Genomic DNA, 26552 nt, shown 5'->3' with positions numbered 1-26552 from the left:
TTGATGAAGCCTCCATTTGAACCAATGTCTACGGCTCATCTGAAGTATCTCACTTGGAAAGTGGTGTTTCTCTTAGCCCTCACTTCTGCTCGAAGAGTCAGTGAGCTGCAAGCTTTAGTTGCTGATCCACCTTTCACTGTGTTCCATCATGACAAGGTGGTCCTCCGTTCTCATCCTAAATTCCTCCCTAAGGTGGTATTGGAATTTCATCTCAACCAATCCATTATTCTTCCAGTGTTTTTTCCAAAGCCTCATTCTCATCCTGGAGAATCAGCTCTTCATACTCTGGACTGTAAATATGCTTTGGCCTTCTATTTGGAACACAATAAACCACACAGAACTGCTCCTCAACTTTTTGTTTCTTTCGATCCAAACAAGTTGGGACATCCTATCTCTAAGCATACCATCTCTTCCTGGATGGCTGCTTGTATTTCCTTCTGCTATGCCCAGGCTGGATTACAACTATAAGGTAGAGTCACAGCCCATAAAGTCAGAGCAATAGCAGCTTCAGTAGCTTTCCTCAGATCTACACCTATTGAGGAAATTTGCAAGGCTGCTACTTGGTCCTCGGTTCATATTTTCACTTCTCACTATTGTCTGGATGTTTTCTCCAGATGGGATGGCCATTTTGGCCAGAGAGTATTACAAAACTTATTCTCCTAAATTGCCAAGACTCCCACCATCCCATTCTGGTTAGCTTGGAGGTTACCCATATGTGAGAATAGGCTGCCTGCTTGTCCTGGGATAAAGCACAGTTACTTACCGTAATAAGTGTTATCTAGGGACAGCAGGCAGCTATTCTCACAACCCACTCACCTCCCCTGGTTGGCTTCTCTGCTAGCTATCTGAACTGAGGAGACGCGCCCTGTGCTGGGCGGGAAGGCACTCGCGCATGCGCGGTGCAGCTGACTCGAAACTTCTTGTTTCTTCAAGCAAGTCTGCTTGCAAGGCTTCTGCATCGAGGCTCCGTCGGTGACGTCATCCATATGTGAAAATAGCTGCCTGCTGTCCCTGGATAACACCTGTTACGGTAAGTAACTGTGCTATACCAATCCATCTTTGGAAGCCCTTTGTTAAGGTTACTAGATTTTCCGAATGGAAAATCCGTCCCCTGGACCTGCACCTAGACCCACCCTTCCCCACTCATTCCCACCCGTTACATCTGTAGCCGGGTTTTGAAAAGCTGTCTGGACCCCCGGACATGTCCTCAAAAGGAGGACATCTAATCTATCTAATCTTCTATTTCTCTGTCGCTCATATCTAGGTAGGCTCAAGGCGAATTATAGAGAGAGGCAAGGAAGGAGAAGGGGGGAGGAGAAGGAGAAGAGAAGAGGTGGGTAGGAGGGGAATAGGGAGAGGGATGGAGGGGGAAGGAGAGGATACAGGTGATTATATTACATTACATTAATGACTTATATTCCGCCTTTACCTTGCAGTTCTAAGCGGATTACAGTATAAGACAGCTGGACATATCCAGGAAGTTACAATTCAGGGGATGTTTACAGTTCTAAGCGGGAAATAGTAAAAGATAGCTGGGATTTTCTAAGAAGTTATAATTGGGGGATGGTTACATAATAGATGCAAGGAATTACAATTTAGGAGAAGGGTTTAGGCTTGGTTACTTGTTAGGGTCTGTTGGGAGGTTGTATAGTTTTTTTGAATAGTAGGGTATTGATTTCTTTTCGGAATGATTTAAAGTCACTTGTAGTTGATAACAAGTTGGAGATAAAGGGGTCCAGTTTCGCTGCCTACGTCGCTAGGAGGCCATCGTACATCTTCTTTCGCTGAGTACCCTTGAGTGGGGGATAGGCGAATAGGTTCTGGGTTCTTTTTGTTCTGGATGTGCAGTTGAAATTAAGACGGTCGTTGAGGTAGGTGGGTGCAGATCCATATATTGCTTTGTATAGTAGACAATAAAATTTGAATTGGATTCGAGCACGTATTGGTAGCCAGTGAGAGTCAAGGTAAGCATTAGTGATATGGTCGAATTTTCCGAGAGAGTAGATCAGCCTGAGGGCTGTGTTTTGAATGGTCTGCAGTTGGTTTAGCAAGTTTGTGGGGCATGGAAGGTAGAGGATATTGCAATAGTCTACTAGTCCTAGGACAAGGGATTGAACTATGATCCTGTAGTGGTCTTTTTCGAAGAATTTTCTTATTTTTCGGAGGTTGCGCATGGTGAAAAATGCTTTTTGAGTAGTTTATTGATTTGTGTCTGCATTGTGCAGCATCTATCTATCGTCACTCCAAGGATTTTGAGAGAGGGCTCTATGGGGTATTTGGTGACGTTAATTGCTAATTCTGTTGTGGATGGGGTTTTGTCTTTTTTGAGTAGTAGGAATTTTGTTTTGTCCGAATTCAGTTTCAGTTTGTGTTTTAGCATCCATTCTTCCACTACTTCCAGTGTTGTTTTTAGCTTGCTTAAAGAAGTGGGGTCTTGGGTGTCGAAGGGGAGGAGTATGTTTATATCGTCTGCGTAGCTGAAAGATGTTGCATTTAGGGTATCTAGAGTGAAGCCAAGGGAGGATATGAAGAGGTTGAAGAGCATAGGCGATAGTGGTGAACCTTGTGGGACTCCACAGGGGTTAGACCAGGGTTCTGATTTAAGGTCGTTTGACTTGACTCTGTAGGTTCTTGATTTTAAGAATCCTTGGAACCGGTTGTACACTGCTCCGGAGATCCCTTTGGCGTCCAGTATCTGGAGTAGTATGGTGTGGTCTACTAGGTCGAATGCTGCTGAGAGATCGAGTTGAATTAGTAACATTCTTCCTCCTTTACTAAGGTACAGTCTGGCTGTGTCCAGCAGCGTTGCAGCTGGATCTGAATCCTGGTTGAGAGGGGTGAAGTATGTTATGGATTTCTAGGTAGTTGGTGAGGTATTGCGCTACCAGTCCTATTAATTTAGCGTAAAGTGGGATTGAGGCGATGGGTCTGTAGTTAGAGGGGGTCAAATAGATGAGTTTTCAGTTTTTTCTGGAATATGGTATGATTAGGTTCTGTTCTGGTCATTTCAGTAAGGTCATTCCAAGTTTTTACACCTAGGAAGGTGAGTATGGAGTGGAAAACACTTTTATATTGAAGATTTTTTTGTGGAAGGGTGATTTAGAAGTATTCTATTGAGGGTTCTGTGGGAAGTAGACCATGTCTTGGAGAAGAGCTGGATGAGAGGAGTCGCTGAGTTTCCGTAAAGTATACGGTGAATGATGCGGTGAAAGTTTTGAAGGTTTTTCATGATGGGATGGGTAGCCAGTGCAGTTGCCTGGTGAAGGCTGTAATCGAGTCTTATTTTCTCAGGTTGAAGATTAGTCTAACAGCGGTGTTTTGGATGAGTTGCATTTTGTGGTGTTGATTCTCATTACATTACATTACATTACATTAGTGATTTCTATTCCGCTTGTGCCTTGCGGTTCTAAGCGGATTACAAGTTAGAAGACTGGACATTTCCAGTAGCATTGCAGTACATATAATCAAGAATGCGTTAAGTTACAATTGTTGTTCTGGACTTTTCCAGGATAAGTTGGTAGTAGATAGTAGGTAGTGATAGGTTGTTTAGAAGAATAGAGATAATATTGTCCGGATTCTGTTGTTTAGACGAGTAGAGATAATACTGTCCTGATTAGGGTGTTGCTGGTGGTGGTGTTTGGGTAGTCATGAGAGTATTTTCTAATACTTTTGTGAGGTTATGATGATGGGAAGTGTTTTTTGAAGAGATGAGTTTTGATTTCTTTTCGGAATGCTTTAATGTCTATTGATTTGGTCAGTAGATTGGTGATGGTAGTATCGATCTTTGCTGCCTGTGTCGCTAAAAGGCTGTCATATAGTTTCTTTCGTCGTGTTCCTTTGAGAGGGGGGTGAGTGAATAGGCTCTGGGTTCTCCTTAATCTGTGTGAGAGGTTACGGTGTAGTCTGTTGTTTAGGTAGCTGGGTGCTGTTCCATGTATTACTTTGTATAGTAGACAGTAGAATTTGAACTGGGATCTTGCTTTTATTGGTAGCCAGTGTGAGTCTAAGTATGCTTTGGTGATGTGGTCATATTTGCCTAGTGAGTAGATGATTCTGAGGGCTGTGTTCTGAACTGTCTGTAATTGTTTTATCATGTAATTTGGGCATGATAGGTATAGGCTGTTACAGTAATCTACAATACTCAGTACTAGGGATTGTACTAATATCTTGTATTGATCTTTGTTGAAGAATTTTCTTATTTTTCTTAGGTTACGTATTGTGAAGAATGCTCTTTGGATGATTTTGTGGATTTGAGACTGCATTGTGCAATTTCTGTCTAGTAGGATTCCCAGGATTTTGATTGTGCTTTGCATTGGGTACTTGATTGTATTTACTTCTAGTTCTGTGAGAGATGGTTTTTTTTCCCTTTCCAGTAGTAGGAATTTAGTTTTTTCCGAGTTCAGTTTTAGTTTATGACTTGACATCCATTTTTCTACCGTTTCCATTATCATTTTCAGGTGGTTTGTGGATAAGGGGTCTTGAATATTAAAGGGGAGGAGGATAGTTATATCATCTGCGTAGCTGAATGATACTGTGTTTAGGGCGTCTAGGGTTATGCCTAGGGATGCTATGAAGAGGTTAAATAATATGGGTGATAATGGTGATCCTTGTGGTACTCCACATGGGTTTGACCATGGGTCGGATATGTGCTCTTTTGATTTGACTTTGTATGTTCGTGTTTTGAGGAAGCTTTGGAACCATTTGTGAACATTACCTGAGATTCCTATTGCGTCTAATATCTCATGTAGATGGAGTTGCAGTAGTCCAGTTGTGGTAGTATAATCAGTTGTACAATTAAGGAGAAGTGGTGTGGATGAAAGTATGGTCTGATTAATCTTAGCAGTCTCAAGGTGTAGAGGGATTTCTTTCGGAGACTGGAGATTTGTAGTAAGTGTGGAGTCCAGTATGTAACCTAGGATTTTGGAGGATTCTTCTACAAGGAGGATCGAAGAGTGATGCTTGTTGGTGCCTTCTGTTGGGGTGTGTGGAAGTATAGAACTTTGGTTTTAGTTGTGTTTAATTTTAGTTTGTTGGTAGTTGCCCAGATTTGGATTCTTTCAATATTATGTGAGACTTTATTGGTGATATCCAAGTGGTTGTTGGTTATGGAAATAAGGAGAAGGATGTCATCTGCATAGGACAATATACTTTTGTCTTCAAATTTGATGTTACCAAGAGAGCTCATGAAGAGGTTGAATAGGATGGGAGAGAGTGGGGAGCCCTGTGGCATGCCACAGAAGGCCCTCCAGGGGTTGGAGATCTCTCTGTTCATTTTGATGATATATTCCCTGTTTTGTAGGAAATCTGAGAACCATCTTAGCACTGTGTCTGTTATGGCAATTTCTGACAGTTTTGTTAGTAGTAGGTGGTGGTCTACTAAACTGAAGGCTGCTGAAATGTCAAATTGGAGGAGTATTGCTTGACATCCTGTACTAAGCAGTTGTTTGGTTTTTGTGATCAAAATGAGGAGGAGAAGTTCTGTGATATGTTGTTGACGGAATCCGAATTGGGATAGGTGGAGGCATGAGTGTTGTTCAATGAAAGTTGTGAGCTGATTTTTGTCAGGATGGGTATGCCTGCAATGGGTCTATAGTATGAGGCTGAGGAGAGATCTGCCTTTGGTGATTTTGGTATAGGGGTGAGTGCTATTTTACCCATTGTTTCTGGCAAGTGGCCTTGGTTTAGGGAGTTATTTAGGAGGTTGGTGATCCAGATGGTGATCTGTTCAGGAACGGTAGTGAGGAGATAAGAGGGACAGTTGTCTAGGGAGCTGCAGCACACGGACAATTTGGATAGTAGTTTTTTTGTGTCAGGGATGGACAGGTTGGAGAATGAAGCCCAGATTTGATTAGCTTTGGTGGGTTCAGTGATGAGTTGTGATGTGTCAAGAGTGTGTGTCTCGGTGGTGAGAGCTTTGGTTACCTCAGACTGAACATTTTTTATTTTGTTGAGAAAGAAGTCTGTTAGTTCTTCAGCTGTGATTTTGTTGGCGTGTCCAGTGGATTCTTGTTTCGGTAGGGTTGTGAATTGTCACACCAGAAGAAATAACTTTTTATTGTTTTGGTACCTAATTTGCTGGCTTAGTAGTTTTTCTTGGTCTCTGCTAGGTTGGATTTGTATTTTTTTATTGCCTTATGCCATTGTGTTCTGAGTTCTTGTGTGCCTTTTTTCCGCCATTTCTTTTCCGGTCGCCTGGACAGAACTTGATTGAGAGTTGGGAGGTCTGTATATTAGTAGGATTATAATGTGGGCAAGTCTTTGAGCAAGGTATTCTTAATGTGACAATTTATTTTTTTTATGAAAATGGGCAGTAGCATACCTAGCATATGTGACACCCGGGGCCCATCATTTTTTTGGCACCCCCCCATCTGTACGAAAAACATGATTTTTAGTAACAAGCCACATGTCACACATGAGTACCTAGGAAAAGGCAGCATCTTACATGTTGCAGTGAGCAGTTCATCAATATACCCATTGCAAAACTAAACAAGCCAGACTAGTACAGATCAATCCTACACCGTTAATCCTAACAGAAAACCATGTCTTTCAAACACACAGAACACAGAAAACACCTTTGCCTAGTATGGAATATGTCATCACAAACTAACCCCTCCTCCTTTTACAAAACTGTAGTGTGGATTTTAGCCACGGTAGTAACAGCTCTGACGCTCATAGAATTCTGAGTATCAGAGCTGCTACCACCACGGCTGGCAGTAAAAAACGCTCCACAGTTTTGTAAAAGGGGGATAAAATAGAAATACATAGACAAAGGTTAAATTGAATCAGCAAGAAGCTGGACTCTACATAAAATGCAACACCACAGAAACAGTGACACATGTCTCCTAAAGCAATAAATAAATAGAAAATTTTTGTTCTACCTTTGTCTCCTCTGGTTTCTGCTTTCCTCATCTTCTTGTTACTGTCTTCCTTCCATCTTCTGTCTGTCATCTTTCTGCCCCTCCCTATATGGCATCTTCTCTCCTTCTATGCCCCTTCCAGAAACTGTATGCCTCCCCCTTCCATCTCTCCTTTCACCCCCATTGGTCTGGCATCTCTCTCCTCTCCTTCCCTCTCCCACACCTCTCTTCTGCCCTCATTTCCTTTTCAATTTATTTTCTGCATCCATCTAGATTACGTTCTTACTACCCTCTCATCAATTTCCTTTTTTACTGTCTACCTACAACTCGCCACCTCTTTCCCTCACCCCTCCAGTATTTCCCTAACTCAATCCTTTTTACTCATCATCTGCCCTCTTCTCTCTTCTCACTTCCATCTGCTCCTTCTCTCTACTTCCATCATCTGCCCTCTTCTCTCTCCCCTTTCTCCCCACATCATCTGCCCCCTTCTCTCAATCTCTCCGTCCACCACAGGCCTATCTTTCTCCTTTCCTCACCTTTCCGATTTTGGCAACAAGATCTGCAACCCCCTTCTCCCACGATGACACTTAAGATCGGCAACAGGCCTCCTTCTACCCCTGGCATCAACAGAACTTCAGATCGGCAACGCGGTGCTAAGCAGAAACAGGAAGCTGAGTCAGAGGGAAGCTTTTGACGTGAGCACTAGAGAATGACACGGGGAAAAAAATCTGTCCCCGTCACTGCACCGTCCCCTTCACCGCCCCATCACCGTCCCCGCAGCATCCATACAAGCCTCAGTACTGCAATATTTAGCTTATTCCTTCCTTATAAATCAAAGTTCTAGCTGCTGAACTGGAGAAAGAGATGTTCAGCTGGTAGGGCTTTGTTTATAAATTTTTATTAACACAAATAATATACTGCTTTATCCTGAAGGAAAAAAAAAAAAAAAGAAATAGAATTTTTTTTCTGCCTTTGTTGCCTGGTTTCTGCTTTTCTCATGTTCTCATTCAATTCCTTCCATCCACTGTCTCACTTCTCTCTGCGTCTTCCATTTGCTCTGTTACTGTGCCTCTCCCTTTCTCCCCCCTACCAAATTGGTCTGGCACCCATCTTCTTCCCTCCGCTCCCGCCATAGTCTGGCACCTCTGTCTTCTTCCCTGCTAGTGTCTTCTCCCTACTCTCTCTTCCCCATTTCCCTTCAGGGTCTTCAACCCACTTTTTCTTCCCCATTTCCCTTCAGCATCATCTCCCCACTCTCTCTTCCCCATTTCCTTTCAGTGTCCTTCTTTCCCCCCGTCTTCCCCATGTCCTGTCAGCGTCCTTCTCCCCCCTCTGTCTTCCCCATGTGCTTTCAGCATCCTTCTCCCTCCCCTGTCTTCCCCATGTGCTTTCAGCGTCCTTCTCCCTCCCCTGTCTTCCCCATGTCCTTTCAGCGTCCTTCTCCCCCCGCTGTCTTCCCCATGTCCTGTCAGCGTCCTTCTCCACCCCTCTGTCTTCCCATGTCTTTTCAGCATCCTTCTCCACCTCTCTGTCTTCCCCATGTCCTTTCAGCGTCCTTCTCCACCCCTCTGTCTTCCCATGTCTTTTCAGCATCCTTCTCCACCCCTCTGTCTTCTCCATGTGCTATCAGCGTCCTTCTCCACCCCTCTGTCTTCCCCATGTGCTTTCAGCGTCCTTCTCCACCCCTCTGTCTTCCCCATGTGCTTTCAGCGTCCTTCTCCACCCCTCTGTCTTCCCCATGTGTTTTCAGCTTCCTTCTCCACCCCTCTGTCTTCCCCATGTGCTTTTCAGCGTCCTTCTCCACCCCTCTGTCTTCCCCATGTGCTTTCAGCGTCCTTCTCCACCCCTCTGTCTTCCCCATGTGCTTTCAGCGTCCTTCTCCCCCCTCTGTTTTACCCATTTCCCTTAAGTGTCTTTTCCTCTCCACTCCACCTTTCCTCCCTTTCTCCCTCCCTGCTCCTTACCTTCGTGGTGCTTCCCCCCCTCCTGCCTGTCCAACCGACCGACAACAGGCCCAGTCTGACAAACCTCCCTGCCCTGTGGCCGCGAGTCTAAATTACCTTCTTACAGCAGCCAGTGTTGTAGTTGCATATGGCTGCTGTAAAGATCATCTCTGATGCCCCCCCTTGGTACGCTACTGAAAACGGGACATTTATTAATTGTCAGCCCTACCCCAATCCTGCCCCCAATCCTGTCCCCAATTTATTCCATTCATTTTTCATATACACATAATATCTTATTAATTCATAATGGTAACCATAAAATTAAAAAAAACACAAAGCACACTATACGCAGAGAAAATGTTAATTATTATTTATATTTGGGGGGTTTCAAAGATGTCAAGGTAGATGACTTTAAAATATGCAATGTCACCTCAGTAACAACTATAGAAAAATAGACAAATATAGTGCAAAATATAGACAGCAGATGTAAATTCTCAAAATTGACACATTTTGATCACTAAATTGAAAATAAAGTCATTTTTCCTACCTTTGCTGTCTGGTGATTTCATGAGTCTTTGGTTGCGTTTCCTTCTGACTGTGCATCCTTACTTTCATTTCTTTCTTTCTGCACTCAGGCCCAACAATTGCCCCTTTCTGTTGCCTCCCTCCTTCCTTCCTTCCTATGTCCTTACTGCCCCCAGTGTTCCTTCCTATGCTCTCCCATTGCCTGGTGGTCCAGCAGTGGCAGCGCTGCTCTCTGGTGTTTTCAGTGTTGACCGACAGGTGCGAGCTTTCCACCCGCCTGCCTGGGCCAGTGCCACCCTCCGAACTGTGCCTTCAGTTTTCGCGAGAGAGCGGTGCTGACACCGCTGCACCACCAGGCAATGGGAGAGGCTTAAGGAGGTGCGGAACAGGACGGGAAGAGGCGGTGTGAGCCCAAGCAGGCGGGTGGAGAGCTTGCGCCTGCCGGCCGATGCACCGCTTGACCACCAGGCAATGGGGGAGATTTGAAGAGGGACGGGACTGGGCGGGGGATGTTTTAAAAAGGGACGAGGGTTAAAAAAAAGTACTGGGGTGTTTTTAAAAGGCTCGTGTTAGACATTTATATCTTTGCTGCATAAGACACATCGACATTTCCTCCCACTTTTGGGTGGGAAAAAAGTGTCTTATGGAACGAAAAATACAGTATGTTGTATCCTTGAGGGCAGAGGTGGGGGATTTCTGGGCTGTCTAGGTCCTTTAGCCATGTTTCCACTATAAATGAGAGGTCTAGGTTGTTGGTTGTGATTATTAGGTCATTTAGGAGAAATAATTTGTTTACTACTGATTTTGTGTTGATATACATGCAGTGGATGGGGGAGGGTTTTTTTTCCCTATTATTTGATGCTGTCAATGGAATTGCAGATTGCAATTTCGTGTATGGTTTGATGAGGGGTTCTTTTCTCTGTCTTTTGTTGTTGCTGTTTTTGTTCTAAAGTATAGGAATGGCGTTTCGGTGGGTTTCAACACTCTTCTAAGTGGGGTTTTGGGGGTCTAGGGGTTTTGAACTTTGGTTTTTAGGGTGCCAAAAGGAGTGGGGGTTGTTATTGGAGGGTGTGTAGTGTACTACCACTATGCTGGAAAGGCAAAGTATAGGGAGGAATTGGGCGAGCGGAAGTTTCATTTTGAGGATTTGAAGATCTTAGGCAGAGCCTAGAAGAGATGGAGGGACTTTTTTTTATTATTATTTTTTACTTGGTATGTTTTTCCTGTGCTTTTGAATCCTTCCCACCCATTCTACATTACAAAAAAAGACATTTAAGAGAGAAAAATATACAATTCAAATATATCAAACACCTAACAACCTACCAAATGGCATTCTCTAAGGCTAAGAGGAAATAGATACCACTAAGAGCAAAGGAAGTGACTTTGGACTAGATTCTGTAACTGGTGCCTAAAAAAGATAGGCACCTAAAGTTAGTGGCCTATTGCATGTCAATCACATTTAGGCACCCATTACAGAATCACACCCAACTTAAAATTAGGCACCTGTAATTTAGGCCAGGGTTTTAAAGGCCTATATTATAGATGCCTAATTATGAGTAGTGGCGCCTAAATCTTTTTCCACCTCTAAACACACCTACTTTGGTGTTAGGCGCTGATAGGCACCATGTGATAGGCACCTGTCTTTTGTAGAATTGCAGCTAAGAAGATAGGTGTTTATCTCCCCAATTTTTTTTTTCAATTATGAGCTTGTTAAAGCTGTTTATTGAAGCCAATTTACTAATTGTTACTTATGGAATTTCCCCTTTTTACTCAAAGATAAAATTTGACTAGCAACAATTAAAACTATAATACTTGATCAGTTTAAAAGTAGATTGAACATGTTCCTAGAAGAAAAAAATGTTGATCTGTATGAGAATTGCAGAAAAATGCTGATTCAGCAATTCTGAGGTGATGTTTGAGTTTGGGAAGATATTATTTTTGGCATCACAGAATTAGGTTGTTTGGTTTTTAACCTTCCACTTACTGTTCATGTAGAGGGAGCTGTTAGGCAGTCCAAAAAAGTGGACTTGGTAGATTTCTCCCAACTAGGTAACTTTTTACTATACCTTCTTAAAATTAGCCTGTAATGTCACCATATTTAGTCTTGTCTGCTTGCCTGCTAATATTTTTCAAAGGAGGCCTTTTAATGAAAAGAAATAAAAAAATAAAATAAAAAAGCATTAACATAATAGTAGCTAATCCTTGCTGTATGCTAGTTGGTTTTTAGTTTGTCTATTAAATAGAGAAAAATCCATATAGGTTGTATTTCATCTCACCGGAAAATATGTGGATAAAGTTTATTGTATCTTTGTTCTTCTGGCTGTATAACACAAGAATGAAAAGTTTGTTATAATGGTAGAAAATGTCGATTCATGCATTTTCTAGAGAGATCTGAAATGCCTTTTGTTTTTCAAATTTTCAGGTATTTGTATGGCTTCGAAGAGTACTGTAGGTCAGCTAATATTAAATTTCATATGGCATTACCAGAGAAAGTTCCAAGTAAATCTTGTAAAGAGAACAAAAATAATAATGGATTAGAAATGCATCTAAAACCTGAGGCACGTATGGAAGATCTAAAAGTGGATAAAGATGCAGTATTGATGAAAGAGCAGCTCACGGAGCAAAAAAGAAGAGAAAATGAAATAAACCATTCTAGGGTAATATATCACCTTAATTTTATCTTTTAAGAAATTACAGAATTGTTTATGATAATTTAGCTGATTGCCAGGTCAGCATAGTTTTATTCTAGTATAGGTTTGTGGTAGATAATGGTTACATTACTTAAAAAAAAGTATTATTAATTAAATTGAAATAACAGAAAATAAGTTACATAGTATGGCGTAGCAAATAATCAACTTTCAGATTACAACTTCTGTCCAGAAAAAATAAATGATACCTTTTTGATTATTGGGCTGACTTATCTTCTTTTTTTTTAGAAAATTTCTGTCTTTAGCACTCATTGGGACTGGGACTTTTATATTATTATTATGTAGTAACTCGTACTTCAGGATATGTTTTGTGCGTTTTTAGCAGTGCCACCTATAGTAGCTGCTTAGTCAGTCTGTTTATGTATTAATTTATTGCATTTCGTATACTGCCACATGCCTACATGGACTAATGAGCAATCCACAGTACAAGAGGCTGCTGAAAAGTTCTCAGCCCAACCAAGAAGAGAATGATGTGGATCTATGAAACTTACAAGTTATTCTATACTTTTCTTAACATTTTAAACAAAAAGTGTCAATAAAAGTGTGGAACATAAGAACATAAGAACTGCCATCACCGGATCAGACCCTGGGTCCATCAAGTCTGGTTATCTGCTCATGCGGAGGCCCAGCCAGGTGCAACCTGGCGAAAACTTAGTCACCGGTATCCCTCTATTTGCCTTCTGAGGAGATGTGCATCTAACTTGCCCTTAAATCCTAGAATGGTCGGTTCCGCAGCAATCTCCACCGGGAGAGCGTTCCAGGTGTCCATCACCCGCTGTGTGAAGCAGAACTTCCTGGCATTTGTCCTGGGCTTGTCCCCCCTCAGCTTCAGTCCATGACCTCTTGTCCTAGTCACATTTGACATCGTAAATAACTTTTTGTCCTGCTCTATCTTGTTGATTCCTTTTATTATTTTAAAAGTCTCAATCATATCCCCTCGCAGCCTCCTCTTCTCAAGGGAGAACAGTCTCAGTTTTCCAAGCCTTTCTTCGTAGCTCAAGTTCTCCATACCTTTTACCAGCTTTGTTGCTTGTCTCTGCACCCTCTCGAGCAGTTTTATATCCTTCTTTAGATAGGGAGACCAGTGTTGGACACAGTATTCCAAGTGTGGTCTGACCAATGCTCTATAAAGCGGCATTATAACACCCTCCGATCTACTCGTGATTCCCTTCTTTATCATGCCCAACATTCTATTTGCCTTCTTTGTCACCACTGCATTGTGCTGATTGTTTCAGGGTCCTATCTATCAGTACCCCCAGGTCCTTTTCTCGCTCACTCTTACTCAGAGTTGCACCTGACATGGTGTACTCATGCTCCTTGTTCTTTCTGCCCAAATGCATCACTTATAAGTTTCATGGCTCCATATCATTCTTGTCTTGGTTGAGCTGAGAACTTTTCAGTAGCTCCTTTCATAATATAAAATTAAGAGAAAAAAGGGAGAGAGAGAAAATGTCACCGTAAAAGAGTCATACTGGGCTTGATGGACCATTGGTCTGACCCAGTGAGGCTATTCTTATTCTCTCTCAGTAATGATGTTATTCTATCACTGGGCAGCAGAGGGTGATGGCCCAATGGTACGGAAACTACAGCTCCCAGGATGTACTGGGCTCAACAATGTTGCTGAGTCACAGGGGCGGTCCTCAGACAGGGAGGAAAATATATGAATGAGCCTGGGATCAGTTTAAAGAGTTCCCTGAGAGAGAAGAGAACTCCTGATTTTTCCCTAGACATCAGCTGAGGGCAGAGCTGTGGGACAAGGACTGATGCCTGTACTGCATGGCTAAGGTAAGCCAAGTTAACTTTCTGTACAGTATTAGGCAAACTAAAAAGAATAAAAAGTGTTTTTGTTCATATGAGACTGTGTTGTGTCCTAACCTCTCCCCTCCAGCAAATGTGCTTCCTTATCCCATATGGTGTTTCTACCTAGTTGCTAGCTTCTGCCACAAAGAAGCTGGACTTAGGATCTTTTGAAATTAAGACCTCATTAGAGGAGTTTTTTTTCTCGATCAGCCAAAGAAGGGAAGCTCCAGCTGAGAGTGGAAATTGAAAACAGTGCAGCAAGAGCCCAACTGGCAGGATTTGTTTTCTTTCTTTTTTGTTTTTGTCAAAAGAGAAAAGAAAACTTCTTTTGTGTATGTGCATTTCAAGCCGTGAGGGAGGGAGAGCTGTCCTAATTACCTCGCTGATTACACCTGGAGATAGCTATTAGGGCTCTACAGAGAGAGAAAAAATTAAAACTGCTTTGGAGTGGTTTTATTAAATAAAAGCAGTGAAATTTCTGGGGTGAAGTTCTGTTTTGAAAGTCAGTACTCCAGATTATTCTGGTGAGAGACCAGAAACTGAAAACCCAAGATGGGAACTTTGGAGCAAATCTGGCAACAAACCTGGCTGATCTTGCAACAGAATCCTGGTAGGTTCAGAGGAGCACAAGAGATTAAGTTCTCTGAAGCCAATAGACAAACAGGAGGCAGTTGAGGCACTAGCCAGCAGAGAGAAGCAGGTTTTAAAATCCGGGAGAGGGGGAGGGGGGGAAGCAGATACTCAAAAGCTCCAAGAAAGGAATGGAGACCAGTGAGGGGCAACAGGTGGCCCTCCAAACCCTGACTCAGGGATAGCCCAAGAAAAGACACTCGGTCAAACTCTGTGATTTGGATCCCACTGAAGGTTGGCATGGGGTATCCACCATGGTGTCTCAGCCAGAAAGGGAGGCTGAGCTCCAAGAGGACTATCTGAAGAGGTCCAAAGCCCACATTCAGACCTAGCTACTGAGCTAGAACAGGCTAAGCACCAAATTAAAGACCTGTTAGAAGACCAGCTATTTGATATTTAATATGTAGCTAAATTAAGGGAGGAAAAGAAAATCTCCAGAGGCAGCTGGTGGAAGGCCCAGAACCAGTTGTCTAGGCAAAGTGGAATATGGAAGAGGTTCGAGAAGCCCACAATAGTATTCAGACTCAGCTCATTGAGAAGGGAGTAGCTAAAAATAAAATAGTGAAGGAACTGAATGAGGAACTTGCCAACCTCAGAGAAAGGAATGAGGTATTGTCTCAAAAGTCTGCCTTGTAACAGTCCAGAGGGAGGACTTCCAGACCAAAGCTGAAGCAGCAGGGGCCAAAGTGGAACAGCTTTAGCAGGATTTGGCAGCGACAGGGCCATGCTGGCAGTATACTAGACTGCAGGAGCCAAAATACAGCTCTTAGACTGATTTACTCGCTGAAAAAATATGACCACATTACCACCACTTTCCGAGATTCACACTGGCTCCCAGTACAAGCACCCATACAATACAAATTCTGCTGCACCCTATTCAAAGCCCTAAATGGAAATGGACCAAGCTATCTGAGCAACCGCCTAATCAGGAAAAACTCATACACACTTTACCCACACCCCAATCAAAGGGTATACAAAGCAAAACATATACGACGGACTATTAGCCACCAGAGCAGCGAAACTAGACCACCACCTCTCCAATCTGTTGACTATGACGCCCAACTACAAAACATTCAGGAAAGAACTTAAAACTTTTCTATTCAAGAAATTTGTCAAATAATCTAACTAACCTGATTGACCCTCCATAGATCCCGATGCATACTACATCTATTAACCATGTATTCTCCCTGGAAATGCCCAGGCTAACTTGTTGTAAACCGCCTAGAACTGAAAGGTATTGACGGGATAGAAGACACCAATGTAATAATGTAAATGAAGCAGTACAATACTGTGAGGCTACGAAAGGCAAGGGGGCTGGAAGAGCTGAATGACAAGCTCCAAAGAAAGGTACAAGAGATGCACCTCCAGGAGGGGGGGGGGGGGGCAAAGATGGCTGGGAGAACCCAGCAAGAGCATGCTCGGCTAACAAAAGGGAATAAGAAAATAAAAATAGCCCCACTAGCCCATCAAGCCCAGTAGCCCATCCTCACAGTAGTCAATCCAGGTCACTAGTATCTGGCAAAAACCCAGAGTAGCAATATTCAATGATACTGATCCAGGGCAAACAGTGGCTTCCTCCCTGTCTTTGTCAATAACAAACTATGGACTTTTCCTCCAGGAAATTATTCAAACCTTTCTTAAAACCAGCTATACTATCTGCTCTTACCACAACCTCTGGCAATGCATTCCAGAGCCTAACTATTCTCTGAGTTAAAAAAATATTTCCTCCTATTAGTTTTAAAAGTATTTCCCCGTAACTTCATTGAGTGTATCCTAGTTTTTGAAATTTTTGATGGAGTGAAAAATCGATCCACTTGTACCTGTTCCACTCAGGATTTTGTAGACTTCAATCATATCTCCCCTCAGCCTTCTCTTCCAAACTGAACAGCCCTAACCTTTTTAGTCTTTCCTCATACAAGACGAATTCCATCCCCTTTATCATCTTGGTCGCTCTTCTTTGGGGGAGCCTCGTGGAGAGAGAGGCGAGTGAGGCACCAGCGGGAAGCGGAGGAGAAGGGCAGCGGCAGGGAGACCAGCAAGCCTAGGGGTAGCGGCGAGAGGTAGCTCCGCCCCCCCTCAGCGTCATCGGTCGGACACCCCCTTAAAAGGGAGGGGAGCTGCGGCGCAAGGCCCAAGAGATCGCTCACCAGCCGGGGGAGCCTCGTGGAGAGAGAGGTGAGTGAGGCACCAGCGGGAAGTGGAGGAGAATGGCAGCGGCAGGGAGACCAGCAAGCCTAGGGGTAGCAGCGAGAGGTAGCTCCACCCCCCCTCAGCGTCATCGGCCGGACTCCCACTTAAAAGGGAGGGGAGCCGCGGCGCAAGGCCCAAGAGATCGCTAACCAGCCGGGGGAGCCTCGTGGAGAGAGAGGCGAATGAGGCACCAGCGGGAAGCGGAGGAAAAGGGCAGCGGCAGGGAGACCAGCAAGCCTAGGGGTAGCGGTGAGAGGTAGCTCCGCCCCCCCTCAGTGTCATCGGCCGGACTCCGGTGCGCAGCAAAGGCGAGCGAGAGCGCCTTTGCGAAGGAGCCTTAAGAAGGAGCCAAGAGCCCAGGCTGCCCAGCAGCAAATTCAAATTCAAACTACTAAAAAAAAAACCACAAAAAAAACCCCCACACGTACTTTTCTACACACCGGGCACAATCCAACGCACCAAGGAAAGAAAATGGAGGCAGCAGAAGCCCAGAGAAACTTTCCAGTGTTCTGCATTGAGTGTCACATGTATGACTACCTCCCTTCCGGGAGGCAGGCTTACATATGCAGTCGATGTCAGGAACTGGTTAGCCTAAAGAAGGAGGTTGGGAGACTGCAGATCAGAGTCCAGGAGCTGGAGGGACTCCGCACCATAGAGGAACCGTGGGAAATTGAAACAACTGAGGATACCTCCAGAGAGAACCACATCAACAAGCAGGTCAGAGAGCTCGAGAGATTCATCGAGGAGGCCTGCAAGATGGTAGAGACACAGGATCGCCAGCTCTTCACAAGGGAACCAACAGATGGAGAGAAGGACCCACCAGTAGCTGGAGGAGGAGGATCTTGCGGAGGAACCAAACAGGAGAAGGAAGGATTGGAGGATCAAACCACCGACACGGACCTGAGACCCAGGAAGCAGCTGAGAAAAGGGAAATCTGCAATCGTGGTGGGAGACTCAATCCTGAGAGAGGTGGACAGTCACATAGCAGAAGGCAGAGCAGATCGCCTAGTGACATGTCTCCCAGGAGCGAGGACAAAGGACATCTCCAACAGAATCGAGAGAATCCTGGAGGGAGCTGAGACGGAGGAGACAGCAGTGATAATCCACGTCGGGACCAATGATGTCAGCAGAAGGAATTTCAACAGGACTACACTGACCGAGCAGTTTAAGACCCTGGGGAGGAAACTGAAACTGAGGACAAGGAAGATAGCCTTCTCAGAGATCCTGCCAGTACCGAGGGCAGATGCGAGGAGGCAGATCGAGCTGCAAGCAATAAACGGATGGCTGAGGCGATGGTGTGATGAGGAGGGTTTCCTCTTTGTACGGAACTGGACAACCTTCCTGGGGAAAAACAAGCTCTACAGGAGAGACGGACTGCACTTGAGCTCGGCTGGGACAAGGATGCTGGCACGCAATATCCAGACCTGCATAGACATGACTTTAAACTGATAACGAGAGGAAAGCCGATAGTCGACCTGACCTCGACACGTCGGACCACAGTATCAAACAAGGATACTGAATCAGGAAATGGTGATAGAGGACTAGAGACTGAGTGGGCATTTTTTGGACATAAATCCAAGGACGCATTGCAGGGACCCAAGACACACCTAGAGCTAAAGGGCAAGAAAAGGAGGAAACAGCCGAAACCAGAGGGGTACCCAAAAACCAGGAAACAGACAGAGGACGAGATAGACACATTACAGGAGGGGGACAACACAGACACACCACAGGAGGAGGGTGAACAGAGCGAGGCTCGGGGACTGGCAGCCCATGAGGAGAACGGCAAGAGCATCAAACCACGAGGAGACTCAAAAGAGAAGGTAACAAACCGGGACTTAAATTGCCTATATACAAATGCCAGGAGCCTAAGGACTAAAATGGGGGAGCTAGAAGTTATAGCCAGTAATAAAGACCTAGACATAATAGGAATCACAGAGACATGGTGGTCCGAGGACAACAAATGGGATGTGGCCCTACCAGGGTACAAACTCTACAGGAGGGACAGGACACACAAGAAGGGTGGAGGAATAGCACTGTATATAAAGGACTCCATTCCTTCAACCAGGATGGAAACAACAGTAAGGGCGGACAGCTTGGAATCACTATGGGTTAAGCTGACAGGAGGGGAAGGAGCGGACACCAAATTGGGACTGTACTATTGCCCACCAGGACAGCCAGAAGCAGACGACCATGACCTGGAGGATGAATTGAGGCAGGTATGCAAAAGTAGAAGGGTGGTGGTTATGGGGGATTTCAACTTCCCAGGAATAGATTGGAACATTGGACACTCAAATTGCACGAGAGAAACTAAATTCCTGGAGGCGATGAGGGACTGTTTCATGGAGCAGCTGGTCACAGAACCGACGCGAGGGGGTGCCACTCTGGACCTAATCCTCAACAGGCTAGAGGGACCCGCAAAGGAGGTGGTAGTACTAGCACCATTAGGGAACAGCGATCATAATATGATCCAGTACAAACTAAACGTAGGAACACCAAAGGTCAAAAGAACCACAACGACAGCACTCAACTACAGAAAAGGAAATTACAAGGCCATGAGGAAAATGGTGGGAAAAAAGCTCAGTAACAGCTCAGGGAAGGTGAAGACCTTAGAGGAAGCCAGGGCCATGCTCAAGGGCACGGTGCACGAGGCACAAGACCTATACATCCCAAGGTTTAGAAAAGGGTGCAAAAAGAATCGAGCTAGAAATCCAGCTTGGATAACAAATGCAGTAAGAAAGGCGGTAAGTGACAAGAAATCATCTTTCAGAAAATGGAAAAAGGACCCAACAAAAGAAAACCAGAAGGAGCACAAAAGACACCAGAAGGAATGCCATCGAGAAGTTAGGAAAGCAAAGAGAGAATATGAGGAAAGACTGGCAGGAGAAGCAAGAAACTTCAAACCTTTCTTCAGGTATGTGTAGGGAAAACAACCAGCCAGAGAGGAAGTGGGGCCACTGGATGACGGAGACAGGAAAGGAGTGGTAAAGGAGGAAAAAGAGATAGCTGACAGGTTAAATAAATTCTTCTCGTCAGTCTTCACGAGAGAGGACACATACAATATCCCAGAACCCGAGGAGATTATAAACGGAGACCACGATGAAAAGCAGGTCCACCTAGAGGCGAGCCGAGAAGATGTCCTCCGACAGATAGACAGACTGAAGAGCGACAAATCACCAGGTCCGGACGGCATCCACCCAAGGGTAATAAAAGAACTGAGAAACGAAATAGCGGAAACACTTCGTCAAATATGTAATCTATCCATGAAGACTGGGGAAATACCAGAGGACTGGAAAATAGCAAATGTCACACCCATCTTTAAGAAGGGATCAAGGGGAGACCCAGGAAACTACAGGCCGGTAAGCATGACCTCGGTCCCGGGAAAGATGATGGAAGCACTGGTCAAGGACACAATCTGCGAGCAGATAGAAAAAAATGGACAACTGAAGGAGAGCCAACATGGCTTCTGCAAGGGTAAGTCATGCCTCACGAACCTACTGCACTTCTTTGAGGGGATAAGCAGCCGGATGGATAAAGGGGAAGCCATAGACATCATATATCTTGACTTCCAAAAAGCCTTCAACAAGGTACCTCACGAAAGGCTGCTAAAGAAGCTGTGGAATCACGGGGTGCAAGGGGATATCCACCGATGGATTAGACACTGGCTGGCGGGCAGAAAACAGAGGGTTGGAGTAAAAGGGCATTACTCAGACTGGCAATTGGTCACGAGCGGAGTTCCACAGGGATCGGTGTTAGGACTGCTCCTATTCAACGTGTTTAGCAACGACCTGGAGACGGGGACGAAATGTGAGGTCATTAAATTTGCTGATGACACCAAACTCTGCAACAGGGTCAAAACCATGGAGGATTGTGAGGACCTGCAAAGGGACCTGACAAGACAGGAGGAATGGGCAAAAAAGTGGCAAATGAGTTTCAACATAGAGAAATGCAAAGTCATGCACGTAGGAAAAAAGAACCCGATGTTCAGCTACAAAATGGGGGGAATATTGCTAGGGGTGAGCAACTTTGAAAGAGACCTGGGGGTGATGGTGGACACAACTTTGAAACCATCAGCGCAGTGTGCGACAGCCTCAAAGAGAGCAAACAGAATGCTGGGCATCATCAAAAAGGGTATCACTACCAGGACAAAGGAAGTTATCACGCCGCTGTATTGTGCAATGGTGCGCCCGCACCTGGAGTACTGTGTCCAGTACTGGTCGCCGTACCGCAAGAAAGACATGCTGTACTCGAGGGAGTCCAGAGAAGAGCGACTAAGCTGATAAGAGGTATGGAAAACTTTACATACGCCGACAGGTTGAAAATGCTGGGGCTGTTCTCCCTGGAGAAGAGGAGACTTAGAGGAGACTTGATAGAAACCTTCAAGATTCTGAAGGGCATAGAGAAAGTGGATAAGGACAGATTCTTCGAACTGCGAGGGACCATGAGCACCAGGGGTCACACGGAGAAATTGAAAGGGGACAGGTTTAGAACCAATGCTAGGAAATTCTTTTTTACCCAGAGGGTGGAGGACGCATGGAATGCTCTTCCGGAGGTTGTAGTAGGCGAGAGCACTGTAAAGGGGTTTAAGGAAGGTTTGGATAGGTACCTAAAGGATAAAGTGATTGAGGGGTACAGATAGCAGCAGAGGTAGGTTATAGAAGTAGAGGTAGATTATAAAGGTCAAGAATTCACTTCACAGGTCAAGGACCTGGTGGGCCGCCGCGGGAGCGGGCCGCAGGGCGAGATGGACCTCTGGTCTGACCCTGTGGAGGCAACTTCTTATGTTCTTATGTTTTCTTCTCTCTCTACTTTTTCAGCTAGCTGCACGCCGGGCACACTCCAACACACCGAGGAACTTTAGGTACGAGAAAGGAGACATGGAGGCAGAAGAAACCCAGCGAAGCTTTCCAGTATACTGCATCGAGTGTCATATGTATGACTACCTCCCCTCCGGGAGGCAGGCATACATATGTGGTCGATGACAGGAACTGGATAGCCTGAAGAAAGAGGTCGGGAGACTGCAGGTTAAAGTCCAGGAGCTAGAGGGACTCCGCACCGTAGAGGAACCATAGGCAATCGAGGCAACTGAGGATACCACCAGGGAGAGCCACATCAACGAGCAGGTTAGAGAGCTCGAGAGATTCATCGAGGAGGCCTGCAAGATGGTAGAGGAACAGGATCACCAGCAATTCAAAAGGGAACCAACAGATGGAGGACAGAACCCACCAGACACCAGGGGGGAAGGACCTTGCGGAGGAACTGAGCGGGCAGAGGAGGCGGAGACCCATCAGAACCCAGAGGAAGGATTGGAGGATCGAGTCACTGATACGGACCTGAGACCCAAGAGGAAGCTGAGAGAAGGGAAATCTGCAATCATCGTGGGAGACTCAATCCTGAGAGAGGTGGACAGTCACATAGCAGGAGGCAGAGAAGACCGGCTAGTGACATGTTTCCCGGGGGCGAGGACAAAGGACATCTCCGACAGAATCGAGAGAATCCTGGAAGGAGCTGAGACGGAGGAGACAGCAGTGATAATCCACGTTGGAACCAATGATGTCAGCAGAAGGAACTACAACAGGACTACACTGACCGAGCAGCTTAAGACCCTGGGGAGGAAACTGAAGCTGAGGACAAGGTAGATAGCCTTCTCAGAGATCCTGCCAGTACCGAGGGCGGATGCAAGGAGGCAGACCGAGCTGCAAGCAATAAACAGTTGGCTGAGGAGATGGTGCGAAGAGGAGGGTTTCCACTTTGTACGGAACTGGACAACCTTCCTGGGGAAAAACAAGCTCTACAGGAGGGACGGACTGCACCTGAGCACGGCGGGGACAAGGATGCTGGCACGAAACATCCAGACTGGCATAGACATGGCTTTAAACTGAGGACAAGGGGAAAGCCGATAGTCGATCTGGCATTGACACATTGGACTAGAGTATCAAACAAGGATACTGAACAGGGAAAAGGCGACAGAGGGCTCGAGACTGAATGGACATTTTTTGAAAAAAACCCAAGGATGCAATGCAGGGGCACAAGGAACTAATGAAACTAAAGAGCGGGAAATGGAGGAAACAGATGGAGCCAGAGGGACGTCCAAAAATGGGGAAGCAGACTGAGGACGAGATAGACACTCCACAGGATGGAAATGAGGACGAAACAGACACACCACAGGAGGAGGATGAACGGAACGAGGTTCGGGGACTGGCAGCCCATGAGGAGGTCGGCAGGAGCACCAAACCACGAGGAAAACCAACAGAGAAGGTAAACAACCGGGACTTAAACTGCCTATACACTAATGCTAGGAGCCTAAGAACTAAAATGGGAGAGCTAGAGGTTATAGCCAGTAAGGAGGGCCTAGACATAATTGGAATCACAGAAACATGGTGGTCTGAAGACAACAAATGGGATGTGGTCCTACCAGGGTACAAACTCTATAGGAGGGACAGGACACACAAGAAAGGTGGAGGAATAGCGCTATATATAAAGGACTCCATTCCTTCAACCAGGATGGAAACAACAGTAAGGGCGGATGGCTTGGAATCACTATGGGTTAAGCTGACAGGAGAAAATGGAGCAGACATAAAATTGGGACTGTACTATTGCCCACCAGGGCAACCGGAAGCAAACGACCATGACCTGGAGGCTGAATTGAGGCAGGTATGCAAAAGCGGAAGTGTGGTGGTAATGGGGGATTTCAACTACCCTGGAATAGACTGGAGCATTGGACACTCAAATTGCACGAGAGAAACAAAATTCCTGGAGGCGGTGAGGGACTGTTTCATGGAATAGCTGGTCACGGAACCAACACGAGGAGATGCCACTCTTGACCTAATCCTCAACGGGCTAGGGGGACCCGCAAAGGAGGTGGTAGTACTAGTGCCACTAGGAAACAGCGATCACAACATGATCCAGTACAAACTAAAAATAGGAACATCAAAGGTGAAAAGAACCACAACGACAGCACTCAATTTCAGAAAAGGAAATTACGAGGACATGAGGAAAATAGTGGGAAAGAAGCTCAGCAACAGCTCAGGGAAAATGGAGACCGTAGAGAAAGCCTGGGCCCTACTCAAGAGCACGGTGCACGAAGCACAAAACCTGTACGTCCCCAGGTTTAGGAAAGGGTGCAAAAAGAATCGCACAAAAAACCCGGCGTGGATAACAAATGCAGTGAAAAAGGCGATAAGGAGCAAGAAAACATCTTTCAGAAAATGGAAAAAGGACCAAACAAAAGAAAACCAGAAGGAGCACAAAAGGCACCAAAAAGACTGTCACCGAGTGGTCAGGAAAGCGAAAAGAGAATATGGGGAGAGACTGGCGGGGGAAGCAAGAAACTTCAAACCATTCTTCAGGTATGTGAAGGGGAAACAACCAGCCAGGGAGGAAGTGGGACCGTTAGACGATGGAGACAGGAAGGGAGTGGTAAAGGAGGAAAAAGAGATAGCTGATAGGTTAAACAAGTTCTTCTCATCAGTCTTCACGAGAGAAGACACATCCAATATCCCAGAACCCGAGGAGATCATAAATGGAGTCCATGATGAAAAGCTGGTCCAACTAGAGGTAAGCCAAGAGGATGTCCTTTGACAGATAGACAGACTGAAGAGCGACAAATCACCAGGTCCAGATGGCATCCACCCAAGGGTACTAAAAGAGCTGAGAAACGAAATAGCTGAAACACTTTGCCAAATATGTAACCTATCCTTAAAAACTGGGGAGATCCCAGAGGACTGGAAAATAGCAAATGTCACGCCCATCTTTAAGAAGAGATCAAGGGGAGACCCGGGAAACTACAGGCCGGTGAGCTTGACCTCGGTCCCGGGAAAGATGATGGAAGCACTGGTCAAGGACACAATCTGCGAACACATAGAAAGCAAGGGACAACTGAAGGCAAGCCAGCATGGCTTCTGCAAGGGAAGGTCATGCTTCACAAACTTACTGTACTTCTTCGAGGGAATAAACAGCCAGATGGATAAGGGGGAATCCATAGACATCATTTACCTTGACTTCCAAAAAGCCTTCGACAAGGTACCTCACGAACGGCTACTTAAGAAGCTGTGGAGCCACGGGGTGCAAGGGGATATCCACTGATGGATCAAACACTGGCTGGCAGGCAGGAAACAGAGGGTTGGAGTAAAGGGCCATTACTCAGACTGGCAATGGGTCACGAGCGGAGTTCCACAGGTGCTGGGACCGCTCCTGTTCAATATATTTATTAACGACCTGGAGACGGGGACGAAATGTGAGGTTATTAAATTTGCTGATGACACCAAACTCTGCAGCAGGGTTAGAAGCACAGAAGACTGTGAAGACCTGCAAAGGGACCTAACGAGACTGGAAGAATGGGCAAAAAAGTGGCAAATGAGTTCTAACATTGTGACCAGGCAGACACGATGCCTGCCAGGGTCCCTGTTAGTTCAGGAAAAAAAGTAAAAATGAAAACCCGAGGTGGAATCAGGAAGGTGCATGTAAATCCTGAGACTGATAGTTTATCCTGTGACCACTAGAAGGAGCCTGATTTATTTGATGAAGAATTGGGTGATTCATCCCCGAGCCACCACGGGGGGAGCCCAAGAGGTCCCAGCTACTCTGCTGACTCAACTAGAGTAGGGCGTTGCCCCAAGGTATTTAAACCTGCAGTTGAGAACAGACAGAGAAGCCAGCTAGGGAGGAGGTTTAAGCCTTTTCTCCCTAGGGAGTCCCCGGGGCCAAGCAGGAGCAACCAGCCTATTCCCATGGAGCTGTTAGAGGCTGGACAAGCTGAGGAGCTGCTATTTCCAGAAGAACAGCCCATGGAGTGTGAGGAAAGTCTGTCAGAGTATGCTCCTGATGTTTCTGAAGCCATGCAGGTAGACTGGGTCTCAACCTGCAAATAGTGAGTTGTGATTTTTTGCTCTGGACTGTCTGGGACTATTTTTGTTTTGGTAAGCTGGGAGTGTGTATTGTTTAGGAGAGGTTTTGCTATCATCCTGGGCGGGAATTTTGAAAGCCTGTATTGAGGCCTTTCGTTTGCAAAACCTGACACTCTCCTTTCCTGGCAGTGCTCTGAACTGGCCAGAGGCTTTATTAGAACTTTGGGCACTAGAGCTATGGAACAAGTGCCATGAACTGTATTTGTGCTTTTTGAAACTGCCTGCTTGGGAGCAGTCAGTACTAGCTCTGTGGAGCACTGAATCCTCAGGCACAGCTGAGACTAAGTTAATGCTGAGAACAAGCCTTGAACTTTATTTTGTGCTGTTTTAGTTGCTTGCTTCTTTTGGTATTTTTGTTTTGAGGCTGTTTGAAGTTCTGACAATTTTTCTGCTACATTAATGATCTACTTACCTTTGTGAAGGAAGGAATAAAATGGAATGATTCTCCTATGAACTACAATTGTTGTAGCTGTGATTTATGGTTCCTGTTTAAAGTCCAGTCCTGCAGGGTGACTCCATTTTGGGTCACACGTCAGTGTGCTATTTTAGTAACCACTGGGAGTGCTATTGAGCCCTGTCCTGGGCTAAAGTGGGCTACAACATAGAGACATGCAAGGTCTTGCATGTAGGGAAAAAGAACCCGATGTTCAGCTACAAAATGGGGGGATCATTGCTAGGGGTGAGCTACCTTGAAAGAGACCTGGGGGTGATGGTGGACTCAACATTGAAAGCATCGGCACAGTGTGCGACAGCCTCAAAGAAAGCGAACAGAATGTTGGGTATCATTTAAAAAGGGTATCACAACCAGGACGAAGGAAGTCATCATGCCACTGTATCGTGCAATGGTGCGCCCACATCTGGAATACTGTGTCCAATACTGGTTGCCGCACCTCAAGAAGGACATGGCGGTACTTGAGGGGGTCCAGAGAAGAGCAACTAAACTGATAAAAGGTATGGAAAACTTTTCATACGCTGACAGATTGAAAATGCTGGGGT

The 26552-nt window shown here is 45.4% G+C and overlaps 1 protein-coding gene across 7 annotated transcripts in view; it reads left to right on the top strand.

The window, feature by feature from the left end:
- The window catches only part of ARID4B (AT-rich interaction domain 4B), an 852780-nt gene that overhangs the window by 493917 nt on the left and 332311 nt on the right, over window positions 1–26552 (top strand). For all 7 annotated transcript variants that reach the window (XM_033937320.1, XM_033937318.1, XM_033937319.1 and 4 more), the window contains one exon: window positions 11748–11982. In XM_033937320.1, coding sequence (XP_033793211.1) covers window positions 11748–11982 — 235 coding nt within the window. The remainder of the gene's footprint in view (window positions 1–11747; window positions 11983–26552) is intronic.

The sequence above is a fragment of the Geotrypetes seraphini genome, chromosome 3, assembly GCF_902459505.1.
Source record: "Geotrypetes seraphini chromosome 3, aGeoSer1.1, whole genome shotgun sequence".
Classification (NCBI taxonomy): Eukaryota; Metazoa; Chordata; class Amphibia; order Gymnophiona; family Dermophiidae; genus Geotrypetes; species Geotrypetes seraphini.
The sequence above is the reverse complement of the archived record's forward strand: the minus strand, read 5'-3'. Positions and strand labels throughout refer to the sequence as shown.